This window comes from Ictalurus punctatus, chromosome 29 (genome assembly GCF_001660625.3).
Source record: "Ictalurus punctatus breed USDA103 chromosome 29, Coco_2.0, whole genome shotgun sequence".
In the NCBI taxonomy this organism is placed as follows: Eukaryota; Metazoa; Chordata; class Actinopteri; order Siluriformes; family Ictaluridae; genus Ictalurus; species Ictalurus punctatus.
The window spans coordinates 3530215-3551136 of record NC_030444.2 but is presented as its reverse complement, the minus strand read 5'-3'; the positions used below and the strand labels follow the sequence as shown (position 1 = coordinate 3551136).

Below are 20922 nucleotides of genomic sequence, written 5' to 3'. Positions count from 1 at the left end.
ACGTCACGGCTCATACTCCAGGCACGCCTGGAGAACTGTCGAGAATATCGAACTGTATTGTTGTTGTTGTTGTTGTTGTTGTTTTAAAGCGAGTTCATTGAAACAAGTTAATTGAGTGTTTCAGATTGAATTATAATGTAACAAGTGAAATAATTTGTGAATAAATTGTGATTAAAGTTGAGTATTGAGGTGAATAGGGGAAGACAGTCAGGCAGGCAGGAGTAGTCGATGGCGGATGAAATGAGATGGCAGTTATGGCGCTGATCAGGTGGAGTTGTGCCGCAGTTAATCGTCTGTCCTATAATCAGATTTTGGTTTCCCCCAGATGTTTTGAAGCCTCTCACGTAAGTGTGACACGTCGTCTCAAATCCGTGTGTGTTTATAGCCGTTTTGCATTACTGAATCTGTTAAGAGTTAGGTCGAATGTCAAGCAAATGGCTGCTTGTCCTTATATAAGTGCAACAGTTAGGGTGTGAATAATGATAACTTTTGAACAGTTGGTGTAAATTGTTATTATTTTGTCTTCTGGGAGACATGTAAATACCTTATTTAGCTTTGAAGGGCGGTACTAAATGAAAAAAAAAGATAGTGTAAACAAAATAAAAGATTTTGCAGATTCTACAAGGGGTGTGTAAACTTTTGGGCACAACTGTAATATTTGTATGTTGCAATATATTTAACATACTGTGTATTATAAGATTTACTACTATCTTAGGGGTGTGTGTGTGTGTGTGTGTGTGTCTGTCCCAGTGACGTGTCCAAAGTGTACACTGTGAATTACAACCCAGACACCACCATGCCTGATACACTCCTATAAGACAACACACATGGATACCTTAAAGTTTTACCCTTCCCAAAACCAGGTCATGCCTGATTCTCACTCATTCTTCACTGCTTAATCTGACATGGATATTGTAGAGCTGCTGGAGTTCTCATCACTTTCCCAAACGGACTGCGTACCTAAAGGTACGTGAAATTACTGGGGATGGTACAACCACGAAGATGGGTTCGGATTGCGATTGGGAATCCCATGGCGGTTTAGGATTAATTACACAGGATCTGCTATGACCTGCTGTGGCATTACTGCCTGTCGCACCTCCTCCGGTGCCCCACTGGCGCTGTTAATGCATGCTCAGTGCCACTGGTTCCGTATGGCATAGGTCAGCTGCAGCGTCGTCAGCCGGATACGACCGCTCGACAACGTTTCGCTCCTTTAACCCCGGGCGTCGTCCTTCCACCTCCTGCAACGAGACCTCGGGTTAGGTGTTTCAACCCCAACACTTCTTCTTCCTCCTCACCCAGAGCCAAGAGCTGCTCTTCTCGTCCTCTTCAGCCAGGTCTTACAGGTCATGTAGGCTTAGGACTTCAGTTGCCACGAAGTCTCCATTTTGCACTCAAATCCCCATAACTTCAACAAATTAGACTTCATGTTAAAACTATAACGAATTTCTTGGTTACACAACGGCACCTTTCGACCATGTAGTACAGATGAGGATGGGTGGCTTCCCTTTTGAGTCTGGTTCCTCTCAAGGTTTCTTCCTCATATCGTTCCAGGGGGTTTTCTCGCGCCACCCTCGCCTCTGGCTTGCTCATTAGGGATGAATTCATGCATTTAAAATGTCTATCCTGAACTGATATAGTTCTGTCAAACTAAATATCCATCTACATCTGGATTTCTATGGGACTTGTACGGTGGACACGCCACACACTCCAAGATCTGTATTTAACAGATTAGTGCTGATAGTTAACAGAGGAAAGGGTTTTCTGTAAGGAGAGATTTGTTTAACATGTATGGAAGGAGGCTTGTGACACTGATACAGGACGGTGGAGAAAATTCCAGCCTGAAGAAGAGCGGCGAAAAGTCGAGGAGCTCGATCAAAAAGGTGTTTATTTATTGTGCCATAGAAAAGAGAGAGAGAGAGAGAGAGAGTATACTCTGATACAAAAGCAGTCCTAGTAATATGTGTGTTGTCCTTTCAATAATTCAAAATGTGATCGTTGGCAAATGTGCTGTAAGTGGAATAAAACCTTTCCAGATGTGCTGTTATAGGAAAATAATCATGCTATCAGCGACTGTGTTCGTGTCAGGCCACATCACACCACCCCTTCGTTGATTATTTCTGCATGCGTGATTGTATTTAATTCCTTATCTGCAGCATGGCTGTGACGTACAGTAGGCTGAAGCCCAGTTAAGGTCTCTTAGGAGCTGTCTTCGTATCTCAGCAGGTCTGTGTGAGTCGATTGAGCAATGCAGCCAGCACATCACACACACGACAGGACAGAAAGAAAGAGATGAAAGAAGATGGACTGAAGCTGCAGGACTTCATATCGGGAGATCTGTCAGAAAAGAGCAAATGGGAGGAATACAGGGGCAACCTGAAGCGACAAAAAGGGGAACGGTGAGTGGAGTAAAGAGTTAGACAGGCGAATATTAAAGGTGCAGTGAGTAATCTTTAGAAGTGTTTATCTATTAATAAAACTAATTGAATTATGATTTGCATCTACGTCATCTGTGATATTGAGTGTTCTGAAGAACAGCTACCAAATGCTAATTCAACGCTTGGAATCAACTCCAGATTTTTTGTTTGTTTATTTTGTCATGAAATAACGAGAAACGGGCCATGCCTGGGCTATGAAAGTGCTTATCAGTCAGTTGTCCAATTACTTTTGAGTGGAGACCACTGATTGATTATTTAATAACCCGATTATTTGCATGTGTATGTTCACGATAAGCGATATTTATTTCTTGTTTTACTTGTTTTTGACACAACGATAACACCACCACTGAACTGAACAAACCGTTTCATTCATAACAATTTTGTCAATTTCTTCGTGCGAAAGCTGCTTAAACTACATATCAAGCGTTCATGAAACAAAATGATCTAATTTGTGCATTCGTTTATTAATTTGTTTATTAATCCAAGCAAAGCGAGTATATTTTACCTGTGCGGTCTCTCCTCAGATTCAGCGCTGAAATAGTGGTCCTGCGTGCAATTCGCAAAACGGCCACAAGATGGCGTTTTATTTATCAGTGGGTCCGATATTACAAAACCGATAGCCGATTGTGGAGAAACGCTTATATATCGTTGGGGGGGGATATCGCTCAAACCGATTATCGGTTGATCTCTACTTTTGAGTCTATGAAAATGGAGTGACTCTAAAATATATATATATATTTTTTATTTAAAAAGAAGCGCTAATTCCTAAACGGTTAATGCAATAATTTTGTGAAGCCCCTTGAATTAAAGCTGAAAGTCAGCACTTCAGTCTTGATTGCTTCATTTCAGATCCACTGCGGTGGTGTACAGAGGCAAAATGACGAAAACGGTGTCGCTGTCCAAATACTTATGGACCTGACTGTATGCCAAGTACAGACGACGTTTAAATTCGTGGTTTTGTTCCGCTTTTTCACGAGTTAGCTAGCCTGCTTTAAAAGGCTCTTTAAGAGGTAACAGACGCGTCATATCTAAAGGTGAGAAGGGGATCGATAAACGCAAGCTTGTCAGAGATCAGCGTCGAGCGGGAATTCCTATAAAATCACGTTACCGCTTTTGATCGTTTTTAACTTTGCTGGTATTTTCCAACTAGATAAACGAGAACGTCTGAAAATCTCTCTGGATAAAACCAGCTGTCAAATTCTATTCATGCAAACGATTATGTCAATTCGAATCTTGGATTAACTCACAGCGTCAGTGAGAAGCAACATCTGGCGTCGGCTAATACGTTGAGAACTGTACTTACGACCAGCTGTCATTACTATACTGGATAATGAATTGATATAACCGTGATGGACAGTAGATTCACCGTATGTGGTTCATATCCTAGGCTCAGGTTACCACCATGGCTAAAGACCGAGATTCCTATTGGGAAAAACTTCAACAGACTGAAGAACACCCTCAGAGAACTGAAGCTACACACTGTAAGTGCCGGAAATTCATTCATACACAAAGGGATCGTCCCCAATTTTTATTATTATTATTATTATTATTATTATTATTGTAATACTAGGCTTGGAAGCTAATGGGCGAAGTTTTCTCAAACGCAATACCTTCAAATCACGATGAAAGTTTAAGCCGTGCCACGGTTTAGAGTGGTGCGATGATCCAAGTCATTGGGAGATCATGAGTTTTGAATCCAGATGACATCACAGACATCTATATTTGGGAGGCGAATAGAGCAAGAACGGCCCAGCTGTCTGGGTGGGGAAAACCCATACTAGGTGATGATCTCACCATGGATACTGTACCTAATAAATACTGCTGCTTTCTTGATTTAAAAAAAAATTCTGGGGTTTTATTACCTATAACATACGTAGACACCTTCATCGCAAGGAACCGTAAATATATTTCCCTTTCAAAAGACGTGGAAATGTTTTATTTGTCTTTTACACGTGGCGTTCCTCGACGTTCACGACATCTCACTAAGTGAAGATGATCCGATAGCTGCTCAAGATACGGACGAGTAATAAAGGCGGCGCAAATTTTCACACACTTTATTGGTTTGCACACAATTTTAGCGGATTATTTATTCATTTGTTTGTTTTCTCCGTTAAAAACGGTATCTAGATAAAGCTGGCGTCGTTGGTGTTGTTGTTGCTATGGTTACAGGTGTGCGAGGAGGCCAGATGTCCGAACATCGGCGAGTGTTGGGGAGGTGGAGAGTACGCTACTGCAACAGCAACCATCATGGTCAGTGCAACCCCGACAGATTTATAGAGTTTATTACACAACGCTCTGTTAATAAACGTTCAGCATGTGTGTTTTTTAAACGAGGTAACTAGATATCACTTGCTCATTGGACTACAGCAGCACATTGTGTTTGTGTGTGTGTAGTTGATGGGGGACACGTGTACACGTGGCTGCAGGTTTTGTTCGGTAAAGACGGCGAGAACGCCGCCTCCTCTCGACCCGGATGAGCCTCATAACACCGCTAAAGCTATTGCTGCATGGGGGCTCGACTATGTAGTGCTCACTTCAGTGGACAGAGACGGTAAATCCACGAGCGCAAACACACACACGACCTTCACTGCATTCAGATAGACGATTCTGATCGTGTCGTATTGTGTGTGTGTGTGTGGAATTAACTATGTACGTTGACCTCGCAGACATCGCAGACGGAGGCGCAGAACACTTTACGAAGACCGTGTCTCAGATCAAGGAGAGGTAAGGAGCTCTAGCGAGAACGCGTATACGGACAAGTGAAAGGAAAAACCAAAATACAGCGTATTGGAAAGGCGCTAGGCCTCCAGAAGCTTCCAGAACAGCGTCAGTGCACCTTAGTGCAAATGAATAAGTCTACATCTACATCTGCACTGCCTGGATTTGTTGGTTATAAATGTACCGTGTATATCTACCTGTTTCTATGTGTTGTGTTTATACGTGTTGTTCCAGGAACTTTAATATCCTAGTCGAGTGTTTGACCCCTGATTTCCGTGGTGACCTCTCGGCAGTGGAGAAAGTCGCTTGGTCTGGTCTGGATGTTTACGCTCACAACGTAGAGACAGTGAGAGAACTGCAGAGGTAAAGAGCGTGTAGCCACCAGAGGCCACGATTAACATACGAAGGCCATGAGTTAAGTATCTCAAGGTCATGAAATACATAACTCGTGGCAACTGTTGTATTTTCAAACGAGTGAAACGCAGAGGAACGGAACTCTTTCTCCTCTTACAGGACACGTTCATTAGATTTCCACGTGTAACTGAGATAAACTAGCTGTTTAAACCTCAGTGTCATCGCCAGTTATATTACTTATATATTTATTATAAATAGCCAAATACGTTTTTCAGCTTGATGAAAAACGAGACCCAGTCTGGGAAAGTTTGAGGACATCGTTTCATTTTCTACAGTTTGAAAATCCCCGTTTAACTTGAACATTCAGTAACCATTAAAGTTCATCTAAAACTAACACGAGCTTAATAAAATGATAGAATGTGATAATGTGTGCTGTAGAAGTTGTGTAGCCCTGCACGTGTTGGAAAACGTGTTTGTTGCACTTTAACGGAAGCGTCTGTCCGCGAGGGGGCGCTCACAGTGACCATTCCAGAAACAAGTGCAGCGTCTGTTTTTATTATTTTGTGATTTGCGACCACCAGGTGGCGCATAGAATCGTTTTTATAGTGCGGAGCAGTCTTTTCCCCCACTGTTTTTTTTAGGAGAGTGCAGTTTACAAACTATTTCAGGTTCATTGTTGTTTGTACAACATTGTTGTTTGTATTTTCATATTAAGATATTATTACCTTATTTTATTATTGATAGTAATAACAGACAAACAATATAAGGAGTGCTTTTTATTATCATTTCTAAAATGATCCTTATGTTACACTCACTTGTTATTGCGTCCCAAGTTTTCTGCTTACTAATATACAGCGTTGACCTTTAGGTATGTGCGTGACCCCCGTGCGAACTTTGACCAGTCGCTTGCTGTGCTGCGCCACGCTAAGAGTGTCAACCCGAGCATACTCACCAAAACCTCGATTATGCTCGGACTCGGTGAAACAGACGCACAGATACATTCTACTCTGAAAGGTACACGCTCTCTCGCAAAAAGTCCCCTCCGAAACTATCGGAACAGCACGGCCAGTTGATTTGTTTGTGCTGTACCGTACACTAAAGACATTTGGGTTTGAGATAAAAAGACGGAAATGAGACGAGGGTTTAGGATTGCAGCTTTTATTTCCTGGTGTTTAGATCTCGACGCGTTTAAACAACATAAAACCTTTTGTATCAAGACTACCCAATTTTTAGGTGAGCAAAAGTATAGGGACAGATAAGACTTAATATTTAGTTGCGTATCCCCGGCTTGCAGTTAACTGCATCAAGCCTGCGACTCGTCGACATCACCAAACTGTTATTTTCTTCTTTTGTGTTACTTTTCCAGGCTTTTACTGCAGTTTCTTTCAGCGGTTGTTTGTTTTTTTGTGTAGTTTATTCTCTTCATGGGGTAAAAATGCTGCTCAATTGGGTTAAGGTTCATGAAAGTTCCTCCCGATTAATTTGGATGCAGACAAAATGTTCCTCTAAACCTCCGAGTTAGTTTTACATCATCGATAAAGATACGGGAGCCTGTTCGAAAAAACAGCCACGCAAGCCCCAAGCCATGGCGCTACCTCCACCATGCAAGCCTAAAGACATGACACTACCGCCACCATGCAAGCCCCAAGCCGTGACACTACCGCCACCATGTTTCACAGATGAGCTTGTTTTTGAATCACGAGCAGATTGTTTCTTTCTCCACACTGTGATTGAAGGCTACAACCAAGAGTAGATGTTCAGGGCTATTTATTGTTTACACAGTCTAACAGGACACATCTAGGTAACGAGAAACACCTGTTCCAATATTTTATCTCGCTTACAAACTGGGTGGGTCTGATACACCGATGCACAGTGTTCTATGTCGTTTAACACGTCTCCGTATAAACATCAGGAAATAAAAGCTGAAATTCTAAAAACTCATTTGATCTCAAACCTGAATGTCTTTGGCCTGACGCACAAACAAATGAATCGGCTTTGCCGTTCCGATAGTTTCGGAGGGGACTGTATGTTTCAGTCACATTATTTCCGTCCTAAATGCCTTCTACCTCAATATTATTTTCCGTATTTCCTTTCGATTCAACAACTTTTCTTCAGTACAAGATAACGTTTTGTCCTTTTACAGAGTTGAGGGACTCGGGTGTGGACTGTTTGACTCTTGGACAGTACATGCAACCAACAAAACGACATCTGAAGGTACAACAGCGTTACTGAAGCACCTACACACCTGGTTACACCCTTTACCCGACCACCAGATCTGCCATCTTCCGATTTCTCACTGACTTTCACGACTGTGTTTATACAGAGGTGCATTAACGTGCTCATTTCTGAAATGTGAATCGTGTGTGTGTGTGTGTGTAGGTAGAGGAGTACATCACCCCAGAGAAGTTTGCTCACTGGGAGAAGGTGGGGAAGGAAATGGGGTTCGTTTACACAGCGAGCGGTCCCCTAGTGCGCTCCTCTTATAAAGCAGGTAACACACACTCTATTGAAAAAGACCATATTTAGTAATATCTAGGCTGGAGATCAAATATGATCAAATATCGATTCTGACACCAAAGCCTGACGTGACCGGTTCTTATCATGCTCACGAACAAACAAACAACGCAAATTGACAGCAATCTGGAGGTATTTTCCGATTAATAACCAAAAGCGAGGCAGACTGCACACTGTGCTCTGTGAAAAGAGACATTCAGACGACTGTTTGTAGATATTTTGTAGATTGAACAATTTAGTTAAAGTCAACTCCATAATTATTGGCACCTTCCATCAAAACAAGCAACAATGAGAACCATACAATGAGTGATCATTTGAGATTCAACTTTCGGGGATGGTTTATTCCAACACAATATCTTTCCCCCCTCAATACATATCGCTTTCATGGCTAGTGCAATTTTATCTTCTCCAAAGAAAGAACACTGGTTTAGAAATGATTGCCACGCCATGATAATGACGTACACATTTGTAGAGGAAGCTTGCACCACTTCTCCATGCAGAATATTTCAAGCTTTTCGGACATGAGGACTTTCCCCTCTTCAGTTCAGAGATCTGAGATTTGAGATCTAACTGCAATTGTAATTTCCTGGTAGAGCAGGTCATGGGGTAAAATCTCGTACTTGGTGGAATTCCTAATGCTAGAAGTGTTCACATGTGTCCTTGAGCCATGAGTGGGTTTGGGGGATTTTTATTTTTTTTTGCATGTATGCAGTTCCCCTTTTTGTTGTCAGAGACACTAACGGTGGCCAAAAAACGAGCCTCTTCAGCGTTTGGGGAATTTCAGGGGCTTGTCGTTATGGACGTGGTGTTCGATCGTCGATTTTTGAAACACAGTTATTCTCACTGTGTGGAGGACGTCAGGCTCACGTGTCCTCTTCCTGACAAACGTCCAACTGTTCCAGACTTTGTAAAGGTTTATTATAGACCCGGTTGTGACACGTTCAGGTCAACAACGGTCGGTTTCTTTGTATGGAACGTAATTGGATTTCCCCCAATGGGGATGGATGACCTGCCCTGCGATGGATTGGCACCCTGTCCAGGGTGTACCCCGCCTTGTGCCCGATGCTTCCTGGGATAGGCTCCCGGTTTCCCCGTGACCTTGAAGAACGATAAGCGGTATAGAAGATGGATGGATGACCAGACTCAAATTCGGTTTCTGGAAACCAGAAAGTGGTAGAATACATTTTTTTTCTACTAGTGTGCATTTAACTTACTTCTATTTTCCTTAGAATATTTACGTGGTATGAAACGTGAAGAGTTCCTCTGTTTGAGTGAAAAGGAAGGAAACAAACAAACAAACAAACAAAAAAGATTGTGTGCAGCGTGAATTTTATGAAATAACGATCGGCTGTTTTCACGAAGGGTGCCAATAATTCTGGTGTTGACTTTAACTCGCAGATTGAGGATTAGAAGGGATATTTATTTTCATAGAGCGTCCCGGTGTTTAGAAGGTCTGTGAAAATGACTGAGTCTTTTGGTGTTCTTTTGCACAGGTGAGTTCTTCCTAAAGAACCTGCTGGAAAAGAGAAAGATGGAAGGAACCGTCGAATAAAAATAAATAAATAAATAAAAAAAAGATGGACCTGCTGAACCTGGAGCTCTGTCCATCTTGTATTCCCACATAAAATAATGAACAGGACAACGGAAAACATTTATTCTAACCCACATTGTCAATCTGTTTAAGTTTGTAACGTTAGCGGTGGATTGTGGGTAATGAAGTCTTCTGGTATGTGATATTACGGAGAAAGAGAAGTCTTCAGAACGTTTTACTTGTTTGGAAAGCGATCGAGATCATCCAGGTGTGAAGCCATTTTAGCGAAAGAGAGAGAAACTGCATCCAGTGGAAATCCGACTCGCCGTTAAAACAAGAACTGTACAGTGTAATAAAGCGATGTTGATGTTGAAGCGTCTGATCATTCATTTTATTTTGCGAAATACGATACGACACGATTACATGACGATAAACCGTAATCTCCCATCTTATTTGAGACACACACACACACCATGTATAAAATCTGGTTGACGGTGCTGCTGAAACACTCGGATTACGACTCGGACGCCGCGTAATGCTCGGAATTAATACTGAAAAAGGAAACGTTCTCATGATGATAAAAAAAAAACCCTGTATAATTCTTCTATCTGTGCACTGCAGCAGCACAACGATCTCCAACAACCAAATGATCCAAATACAGTGTGCTGTAGAGGAATATAGGAATATATAGACAGGGACGTCGTTTTTTTTTTTTTTTTTTTTTTTTTTAAAAAGACCTTCGGGAAATCCAATCTGAGTGGGTGAGGATTCGGCTCTGTAGACACAGGGTCGTGTGTGCACACGTGCGCGTACACGTCAGACTTTGGATTTCTTATTCGGTGGCTCGTTGAGGGTGATTCTGGGGACGGCGCCCGTGGGGGGGGTGAAGGGGAGCCTGGTCATCACCTTCTTTCCAATTGTCTCGATCTACACACACACACACACACACACAAAATAAAAATATAGTTAGTATATGAAGTTACACTGTTTGAATGTATGATGTGATGGACAAAGAGACAGAGACCCCCTACACACACACACACACACACACACCTGGAAACCGAGGTTCTGTAGTTGGGGGTGTAAATGATCAAGGACTCTGCGACCATCGAATATGAACGCTGGTTTCAACATCTGGTGATAAATCTGTGCGTAATCCAGATCCTTCAAAAACACACACACACACACCTCCAGAATCATTTTCATCCTTCAGAAGCACAGGCAAAATTGTACGAAAAAGAAACAGCAAAGCTTCATCTAATATTACTGTAATCATTTTGAAACCAGGTTTTTGCATAAAAGTAAATAAATACAAACATTAAAAATTACACACTCTTGATGGGTGCCAAAACTTCTGAAGTTGTGCATATAGTGATCTCTGTGTGTACGTACCATAAACATGTCGCACTCACTGCAGATCACGATTATATGCGCTTGTAAAAGTATTGGCACCCTCTCTCTCTCTATCTGTCGTTCTTAAAACTGCGCGTTCCCTTCAGATTTCAAACTGATGACGGTTTTAAACTTTCAGACTGGATTTGTCAAGCCGACAAATTCTGTCGTGACGAACCTGACCCGTCTACTTGCATGCTATTCTTTCTTGAAAAGTAGTATTCTCTTGATGGGTGCCAAAACTTTAGGAGTTGCATGTATCGTGATCTGTGCGTGTACCTTAAACATGTCCCATTCGGTGCAGATCACTAGTGCATGTGCACTTTTACAGGCTTCGTATGGATCTGACGACACAGTAACCAGCTCGGATACTGAGGAATGAATGAACACACACACACACACACACACACACACACACACACACACACACACAGAGAGAGAGAGAACAGATCAGACTCCTCAGAGTGGACATGCAGTCAAACAATAACAAAAACAATCACAAACACACACACACACACACACACACACACACACACACACACACACACACCTCTCTTAGGATTGTCTCCTGAGATGCTGGGCTGGGACAGGTCCTGTATGATCTGTTGTTCTGCCACTTTAGGGTCAAAGATGTGCAGCTTGGCTCCTTCATCCATCAGATATTTAGAAATATAGATACTGGATGACTCTCTGGGAAAGTAAACACACACACACACACACACACACACACACACACACACACACACACACAGTGCTTTGTCAGCACGATGAGACGCCTCCGACTTTACAGGTTCTTCTGTCCTTGTTGTTAAACCTTAAGAATATGTTTTCAGATTTTGACTCTCAGCAGCTACAGAAGATTTGCTACTAGTTTTTGATCCGGGTCTATAAGAGAGTTACAGTTTCTAGTTTGTGTATGTTTGCTCTGGATCCAAAAACTTTCATGACTCCACGATCATGTAATGCAGGTAAAAAGTCAGCCAAGCAGGATGACTCCGCTAATTCCCTGTTCAGTCCAAAAAAAAAAAAAAAAAAAAAAAGCTTAGGGAGGATGACTGTGTGGTTGTAAAAATCTTTCAACTGGCATGAAGTGTGTTGTATGTGTGGTTATATATATATATATATATATATATATATATATATATATATATATATATATATATATATATATATATATATATGCACGTGTATTAATATAATTAAATTATACAGTACAAGTCAATACAGTGAGCTTATTTAGAGCAAGAATTTAAGATATGCAAGTGTGTGTGCGTGTGTGTGTCCGTGTGAGAGAGAGAGAGAGAGAGAGAGAGAGAGAGAGAGACCCTTAGGGCATCATAGGGAATGAAACACTTTCAGTGAATTTCAAAGGAAATGTTTAATGATGAAATCATTAAACCATGTGGGAAGAGTGCGTGTGTGTGCGTGTGTGTGTGTGTGTGTGTGTGTGTATACCTGGTGTCCCCGGTGTCTTTCTTGAATGAGAAGCCTAGCAAGGCAATTTTCTTTCCTGTTACAGTGTTGAAGAGACAGTCGATGATTCTGCACGCAAACCGTTTCCTCTGGTACTCGTTCATATCAATCACCTATACACACACACACACACACACAGGAACAATGCCAACGCCACTTTTAGTAACTTATCTTTAGTAGTTATCTTAAAATGTCAAACATTAATAATATACACACAGCTAATTCAGAATATATTTAGCCAAATGAAACGTTCACTCAATCGATCTTTTAATCGTCTAAATTTAACAGAAGCTCAATAGAAAGAAAGAAAAAAAAAGGATTAAAACCCCGACCGAGTATCGAGTGCATAAATTAACATGCTTTCCAGAAGGTCGACATTCCTGTATTATAAATTCTTTAAAATGATCATAAAAGCAAAGAGGACTGATTTGTAAATGTACGTGGACTTGCACTTAAACAAACAAAACATAAAAGACAAGGTATTTGAAGTTCCATCCTCCTGTGTGAACCCTGATGAAATGGTTGGGCTTTTTAACAGTACCTGTATTGCTACCGTGGACTCGGTCAACCCCCCTTACCTTAAGGGGAGAACTTTTTCTGTTAATGGATGAAACTGTTTCTCATCCCATGCACAGATTTCTTACGGTGTTGCTCAGGGTTCCATTTTGGGACATCTTTTGTTTGCTCCATATTATGCTTATATATATATATAAATAAAAGGTTGATTTGTATTAACGTAAGCCTCGTTTTTGTAAAGCATAAGAAAGGCACTGAACAAGTGATCATGGATGATAATAGAAAGGACTGAGCACTTCAGGTGTAGATGTTCTGTACCTGCTGCCAGTAGGAGGCCACTTCAGGTAGATTCAGTGCCTCACACAGATACACCAAATTCAGCACATCCTTCTGGAAACAGCTTCCTCCAAAGCCTGGTGAGCACACTTACACACTTACACACTTTTCAATTTGACTTTATGTTATGCCCAGTATATTCAGCATCTCTTAATCTTAGACTTCATGTTGCACAAACATCCATCCATCCCACCATTTTCCATACAGTTTCACAGTGATCCCGCACAGGGTCACAGGGAGCCTGGAGTCTATCCCAGGGAACACAGAGACACACACTCACCCACGCTGGCCTTGAGGAACTTGCTGCCGATGCGCTGGTCCATGCCGATGGCTCTGGCCACCTCCTCAACGTCAGCGCCGGTGGACTCACACAGAGCTGAGATGGAGTTTATACTGCTGATACGCTGAGCTAGGAATGCATTCGCCGCCTAATGCACGCACACACACACACACACACATTTAGTGCACATGTTGAATAAATACATTTGCATTATTCCTATTATGTGTTTGTATGTATATAATTTGCTATACTCTCAGGTCAGCTGAGATGGTCATATGACTTCAGCACTAATAGCACACACCAGCTAACTTAACCCCCCCCTCATATACTCACTAATTTGGACAGCTCAGATGACCATGTGTTGGTGGTGATGATGCGTGACTTAGGCACCCAGTGCTCATACACTTCGCATAGTGCCCTGATTGCCTTTTGACCTTCGGGAGTTTCATCTCCGCCAATCAAAACGCGGTCCGGCTCCTTGAGGTCCCTCACAGCCGTCCCTTCAGCAAGAAACTCTGGGTTGGAAAGCACCTGCGAGAGACAGAGGGACACGGATGGAATCTGTTCTGAAGAAGCGAAGGTGTGGCTTTTAGGATGTCAGGCAGTGAATTCCACAGTTTGAGCCTGTACACGCTGAAATCCTGGTACAAACGTCCTCGGTCATTATTATACAGTACGAGAGCGGCCTCTAGAGGCGGAATAAAAACGATCACTGACCAATTTTGTTGTGTTATTTGAACTGTGGTTAAATTCATTTTGGATGCCTCTAGTTTAATTTGCTATTTAGAGTGTTACTTTTTGGTTCAGTTTGGATGTATATATCTTTTATTTACTTTAATATTTATTAATAGTTAATATATATATATTGATATTTATTTCATTTTTAAAAAAGTACAGTACATTTTCATGGTACAGTCAGTACTGTGTATTTTTGTAATAAACTTCAGCAATATTTTACTTTGTGTTTTATGTCTTTATTCATTATGAATCATCAATCAAAAACGGCGGATTATTCAGTTATCGGCAGGTACCGCCCGACTTAATTATCGGTAAAATCCACTATGGGTCGACCCCTAGCACGCACACCTGTAGGTTAAGGCTGGGTTTGGTGTTGGCGTCGAAGATCCTGCGGATGCTCTCGGCAGCTCGCACGGGCACCGTGCTTTTCTCCGTCACGATCTTATAACCGTCAGAGACCTCCACAATCCGCCGTGCGCACGCCTCGATGAACTTCAAATCAGCCGCTCGCCCCTTTCCCATCCCATACGTCTTAGTGGGTGTGTTTACCTGAGAGCAGAGCAGAGGCTTTGAGTCAGTACACGTACAAGAACTGCATGTCGTTTTATTTAACACGCAAGCTTTCCTCCAGCAGTTACGCGAGATCGTTACACCTCTGCAACTCACCGAAATGAAGACCAAGTCTGCATCCTTGATGGCCGAGTCGATGTCAGTGGAGAAAAAAAGGTTCTTGCCACGGCATGACAACACAACCTCATTCAGGCCAGGCTGCACATGGATGTAGGAATGGAAAAAGAGGCATAAGGACACAAAAAATGGACACTCTTGTTAGCCAGCATGCCCTGAGCGAGGCAGTACAAGGAACTACATGATACTATAATCGAACTATATTACGAAGTGCGACATTCCATGTGTGTGACATTGTTCTCTTAAGGGTACCAATACTTTGAAGCATCTATGCTCCATTTGGATGCACGACTACTCTATTGATAATAGAGCTAAGCTTTCTAAATATGCCAACAGGCCCATCGAAATTTAAAAAACATTTTAAAATGCGTCATCGCAATATCGTAGATGTTAATTACCAAGATGTGAAAGTTTAAAATGGACTTTTGCTGCTTTTATAGAAGACCGATGGTGAAGTCACCTCATAAATGGGAAGAGTGTCCGAGTTCCAGGCTTTGATTCGGCTCTCGTTCACGTCGACCACCGTCACCGTAACCTCGGGACACATGCTGGCGATGACGCTGCACGTCGGCCCCCCGACATATCCAGCGCCTATGCAGCATATTTTCCTAATCTGAACCATCTGAAAGAGATTGCAGATATGAGCTGGGTTTAGATTGAAGACACAAATGAACAAGATGTTACCAGAAAAAAAAAAAGTTCCCGCGACTAAATGTCAACACGTCTAACCGGAGATGTTCACGAGTAATAAGATGCAAGTCCGAGTCAAGTCTCGAGTCTGACGCTATAGTTGGCTCAAGATCACCCAAACTTGCTTGTGACCGCAGATGCTTGTTAATGGCTGGCAGAATTGGAGCAGAAGTGGGACGTGATGTGGTCGTCTGCTGTTGTAGCCCAGCCACCTCGAGGTTTGACGTTCTGTGTTTTTCTGTGAGTATTTGAGTTACTATATCCTTCCTGTTGGCTTGAACCAATCTGGCTATTTTCCTCTGACCTCCATCTTCAAAAAGACTTCCACCAAGAGAACTGTCACTCACTTGATGTTTTTTGTGTTTCACGCCATCCTGAGTAAACTCTGGAGACCGTTGTGTGTGAAAAACTACACACTGGGACACAGTTTAGTGCTTAGCACATTTTCCTCGCAAAGGTGGGATTTTGGCGTTCAAATCCCACATCGGAAAATGGCTGACTGGCATTTCTAAGATGTCCGTAGCGTGTGAACGTGTGCCCTGCAATTGGGTTGGCATCCCGTCCAGGATGAATCCCTCCTTGTTCCTAAAGTTCTCTGGGATAGGCTTCAGGCTTCCCCGTGACCTTGTGTAAGCCCGTCTCTGCTTTTAAAAACAACTTCTAAATTTGGTCATATACTTTGGTATGATCAGTAAATGAGGTGGAACTCAGCTGATGCAGAAATGCTGATTACTAGTGTAAGAGGGGAGGCTTTCTGAATTGACTAGAAATCGGACCACGTACACCTCTATGACTTACTCATCTGAACACTGCGGTTTTTTTTTTAAACCAACAAACTGTTCCTATAACCATAAAAGACTCATCCCAGAACCGTCATTCAGAACATACTCATACTAAAACGTCCTTTCAACACACTTAGGACTGTTTGCTTTTATATAGTATACAAATGTAGAAGAGTAAATGATTTATAAATCATAATAATATGTGAAAATAAACCCAAGCCGTTCATCCATTTTCAGTAGCGCTTTTCCTACACAGGGGTGTGAGGGAGCCTGGAGCCCATCCCAGGGAACTCGGAGAACAAGGCACCCTGGATGGGATGTCAACCCGTCGCAGAGCACAATCACACACACGTTCACACACTACAGACGATTTGGAAATGCCAATCAGCCTACAACACATGTCTTTGGGCTGGGGGAGGAAACCGGAGTACCCGGAGGAAACCCCAGAAGCATAGCGAGAACGTGCAAACTCCGTGCACACAGGGAGGAGGCAGGATTCAAACCTACAACCACGGAGGTGCGAGGCAAACGTGCTAATCACCAAGCCACTGTATCCACCCCCACCCCCGCAAAATCCAGTCATTACCGGGAATATTATTCAGCTGTAAGTCACCGTAGGCTCCACCCGATTCCTACAGAACGTCAGTGTGTACAGCATGTTGGCTTCACCAGTTTAATGTGGATTCATATCAAAAATCCCAGATGCCTTGATGCACTACTAGACATTCTTTGACACGCTTTATGAAAGTGGTGATGAATCAGTTGGGTTTAAGAGTTGAAAATTTGAGAAAACTCTAGATTCCGGCCCTCCAGGACCGCACAACACTTAGATATGGACCGGTGATCCAAAACAGACGTTTCACCGCTGTGAACAGCCTCTAATTACACACACAAGAAAACCTCCTCTGAGGCCAGACGGGGCCTTCCTGAGGGAAAGTCCAGCTATTAAGTTCTCCTATTAATCAGTCACTCAGTCTCTCTCTGTCTCTCCCCTCTGCCCCCACCTCTGTCTGTCTGTCTCTCCCCTTTGCCCCCCCGTCTGTCTGTCTCTCTGTATGTCTCTCCCTCTCTCTGTCTGTCTGTCTCTCAATCCCCCTCTCTCTCTCTGTATATCTCTCCCTCTCTCTCTGTGTCTGTCTGTCTGTCTGTCTGTCTGTCTCTCAATCCCCCTCTCTCTCTTGGTCTGTCTGTCTCTCTGTATATCTCTCCCTCTCTCTCTGTCTCTCAATCCCCCTCTCTCTCTTGGTCTGTCTCTCTCTCTGTATATCTCTCCCTTTCTCTCTCTGTGTGTCTGTCTGTCTGTCTGTCTCTCAATCTCTCAATCCCCCTCTCTCTCTTGGTCTGTCTGTCTCTCTCTCTCTCTCCCTCTGTCTGTCTCTCACTCCCCCCCCCCCCCTCTCTCTGTCTCTCTCTCTCTCTCACTCCCCCCTCTCTCTCTTGGTCTGTCTGTCTCTCTGTATCTCTCTCTCTCTCTCTCACTCCCCCCTCTCTCTCTTGGTCTGTCTGTCTCTCTGTATCTCTCTCTCTCTCTCTGTGTCTGTCTGGCTCTCTCTCTTTCTCTCTCTCTCCCCCTCTCTCTCTTGGTCTGTCTGTCTCTCTGTATGTCTCTCCCTCTCTCTGTCTCTCTCTCCCTCTGTCTGTCTGTCTGTCTCTCTCTCCCTCTGTCTGTCTGTCTGTCTCTCTCTCCCTCTGTCTGTCTGTCTCTCTCTCCCTCTGTCTGTCTGTCTCTCTCTCCCTCCCTCTGTCTGTCTGTCTCTCCCTCCCTCTGTCTGTCTGTCTGTCTCTCTCTCTCTCTTGGTCTGTCTGTCTGTCTCTCACTCCCCCTCTCTCCTTCAGTCTGTCTGTCTCTCACTCCCCCTCTCTCCTTCAGTCTGTCTGTCTCTCACTCCCCCTCTCTCCTTCAGTCTGTCTGTCTCTCACTCCCCCTCTCTCCTTCAGTCTGTCTGTCTCTCACTCCCCCTCTCTCCTTCAGTCTGTCTGTCTCTCACTCCCCCTCTCTCCTTCAGTCTGTCTGTCTCTCACTCCCCCTCTCTCCTTCAGTCTGTCTGTCTCTCACTCCCCCTCTCTCCTTCAGTCTGTCTGTCTCTCTCTCCCCCTCTCTCCTTCAGTCTGTCTGTCTCTCTCTCCCTCTGTCTGTCTGTCTGTCTCTCTCTCCCTCTGTCTGTCTGTCTCTCTCTCCCTCCCTCTGTCTGTCTGTCTCTCCCTCCCTCTGTCTGTCTGTCTGTCTCTCTCTCTGTCTCTTTCTCTCTCTTGGTCTGTCTGTCTGTCTCTCACTCCCCCTCTCTCCTTCAGTCTGTCTGTCTCTCACTCCCCCTCTCTCCTTCAGTCTGTCTGTCTGTCTCTCACTCCCCCTCTCTCCTTCAGTCTGTCTGTCTCTCACTCCCCCTCTCTCCTTCAGTCTGTCTGTCTCTCTCTCCCCCTCTCTCCTTCAGTCTGTCTGTCTCTCACTCCCCCTCTCTCCTTCAGTCTGTCTGTCTGTCTCTCACTCCCCCTCTCTCCTTCAGTCTGTCTGTCTCTCACTCCCCCTCTCTCCTTCAGTCTGTCTGTCTCTCTCTCCCCCTCTCTCCTTCAGTCTGTCTGTCTCTCCATGTGTCTCTCAGCTCCCCTGGACACAAGGGAGGTACTGTAAACCCGGCTCACGCTTCTGTAACCTATTCATGGTCGAGATTTGGTCCGGCTCTCCATAATAAAACATTTACAGGCGAAAGGATTCGCTGTGTCTTATCTAGTGCCTTATCTAGTACCTTATAATTCACTGTCTGAGTTACGAATGTGCTGAAACATGGCATTGATCAGCAGTGAATCTGGTATAGGAGTTATATAATACAGTCTTATCCTTAAAAAAAAGTTTGAATCGTTGGTCTGACACAGTAAAGCCAAACGGTTTAAAATAAATAAATAAACAAATAAATAAAATGAAACCCCTCATTACATCCTTAAATAAACAAATACATCAGTGCTGTTCTGTACAATTAATGGAAACATCGGAAGGATATTTATTTACCCTTTAAATGGATGTAATGATGAAAACATATTTTTCATTCGACTCTCCATCCCACACACCACTCAGGATAAATACAAAAAGAAGTGTGCATTATTCTTTAGAGCATATTGTATAACATATTTATTTATTTATTTAAGCTATTTATTTGGACATTTAGATGTCAGTAAAGTACATGTTTATTAAAAGAGCGAGCAAGACCACATACTAAAGTGAAACTTCATGCCTCCTTAAGGACTACTTCATCAACAAAGTCTTTAATAAAATATCCAGTGAATAAATCAGTTCTTACCGTGCTTTAATATGAAGTTAATGGAAGATATAATCCTCTAGTTGTAGAGCTGCTCTGTCGGGTATCTGCAGGACAAGCGGAAATGCCGGGAAAGTTTTCACGCGCTGCTTCTCTGGACACTTTTTACTGAATGAATAAAAGTGCTGTTGTGCCGACTAATTTTCTCTCTCTAACTTACTTATACACACACATACACACACCCATACACATATATACACACTCACACACTCACACACACACACACACACACACTCACACACACACACCCACTTCAGGGGGAAGGGGACAGAGAAAAAAAAAAACTCGAGTGAAAAGCGGCCCACTTCCGGGGGGAAAAAATATACAGTAAGAGTCACGTGATCACACTTAGCAGAAAGGAATAGTTTACACGTAAGCAACTGTTAAAATATAAAAAATGTTTGTGTCTCTACTTCGTAAATATATCTATATATTTATAAAGATATTTATAATAGATGCCACCGAATAAAAAAAAAGTGTATTTTAGTTTTAGGACTTTTGTTTTGAAATATCCTTCTCACTATGCCACGTGTAGAGAAAGTTTATATAATGTTGTGACTGTGTCACTACACCATATCGTTAATTGGGATTAACATGATGTATACAAAGCATGAATTAACTTATAGAAAAATAAAAATGGCAGAACTAAAGGCGTTGACGCTAATTATTGATGGTAATTGAGATTTTTTAAACACACTTTTCATTTTAAAAAAAAAACTTTATTTTGTTCATTATCATCTGTGTTAATGACATCCCTGCTGGAAAAAAACCCCCAATAGAAACCATGACAGAAATTCTAATGGTTTCCACTACTGATACCAAAACAAACCACCAGCTAACCTTTACCATTACCGGACCGTAATGGTATCCACTAGATATAACATACCACCAATGGAAGGCAAGAAATTACCAGTAGAGACCCACAGGAACTATTACAGTTTCCATTAAAATCAATACAACTCCCATTAAAACCATTACAAATTCTATGAGAATTTCTTTATCATACGATATCATTTTAAAATGAGTATCGCAGCCTTTAAACACAAATCGTCATCAATTTTTTTTTTAAACTGTTCTTAACATTTTTTCATTGTTAATCACTTGAATTTGAACTGCATCACAAGTACAAGCCTGAAACCTGCCTTAAAATCTGCACTGAATT

At 42.6% G+C, this 20922-nt stretch overlaps 2 protein-coding genes across 4 annotated transcripts; one reads left to right on the top strand and one right to left on the bottom strand.

Moving 5' to 3' along the window:
- Positions 1–40: 40 nt before the first annotated feature.
- lias (lipoic acid synthetase) lies at positions 41–10281 on the top strand. 3 transcript variants are annotated; one of them, XM_017461190.3, is made up of 11 exons: positions 41–344; positions 2224–2399; positions 3826–3919; positions 4608–4688; positions 4833–4989; positions 5105–5162; positions 5391–5519; positions 6379–6524; positions 7654–7724; positions 7890–8001; positions 9518–10281. In XM_017461190.3, the coding sequence occupies exons 1-11, from the start codon at positions 246–248 to the stop codon at positions 9574–9576; spliced, it is 1182 nt and encodes a 393-aa protein (XP_017316679.1). In that variant the 5' UTR covers positions 41–245; the 3' UTR covers positions 9577–10281. The 3 variants fall into 3 exon arrangements, with proteins under 3 accessions (XP_017316679.1, XP_017316680.1, XP_053533696.1); XM_017461191.3 differs by having other exon boundaries at positions 44–344; positions 2227–2399; XM_053677721.1 differs by lacking the exon at positions 41–344 and adding an exon at positions 1773–1883.
- ugdh (UDP-glucose 6-dehydrogenase) lies at positions 9933–20027 on the bottom strand. Its single transcript, XM_053677720.1, has 12 exons — positions 19743–20027; positions 15438–15599; positions 14957–15058; positions 14639–14839; positions 13886–14083; positions 13553–13700; positions 13255–13349; positions 12403–12533; positions 11498–11637; positions 11227–11318; positions 10609–10719; positions 9933–10482 (listed from the first exon to the last, which is right to left on the bottom strand). The coding sequence occupies exons 2-12, from the start codon at positions 15597–15599 to the stop codon at positions 10372–10374; spliced, it is 1491 nt and encodes a 496-aa protein (XP_053533695.1). The 5' UTR covers positions 19743–20027; the 3' UTR covers positions 9933–10371.
- Between the last annotated feature and the right edge of the window lie 895 nt (positions 20028–20922).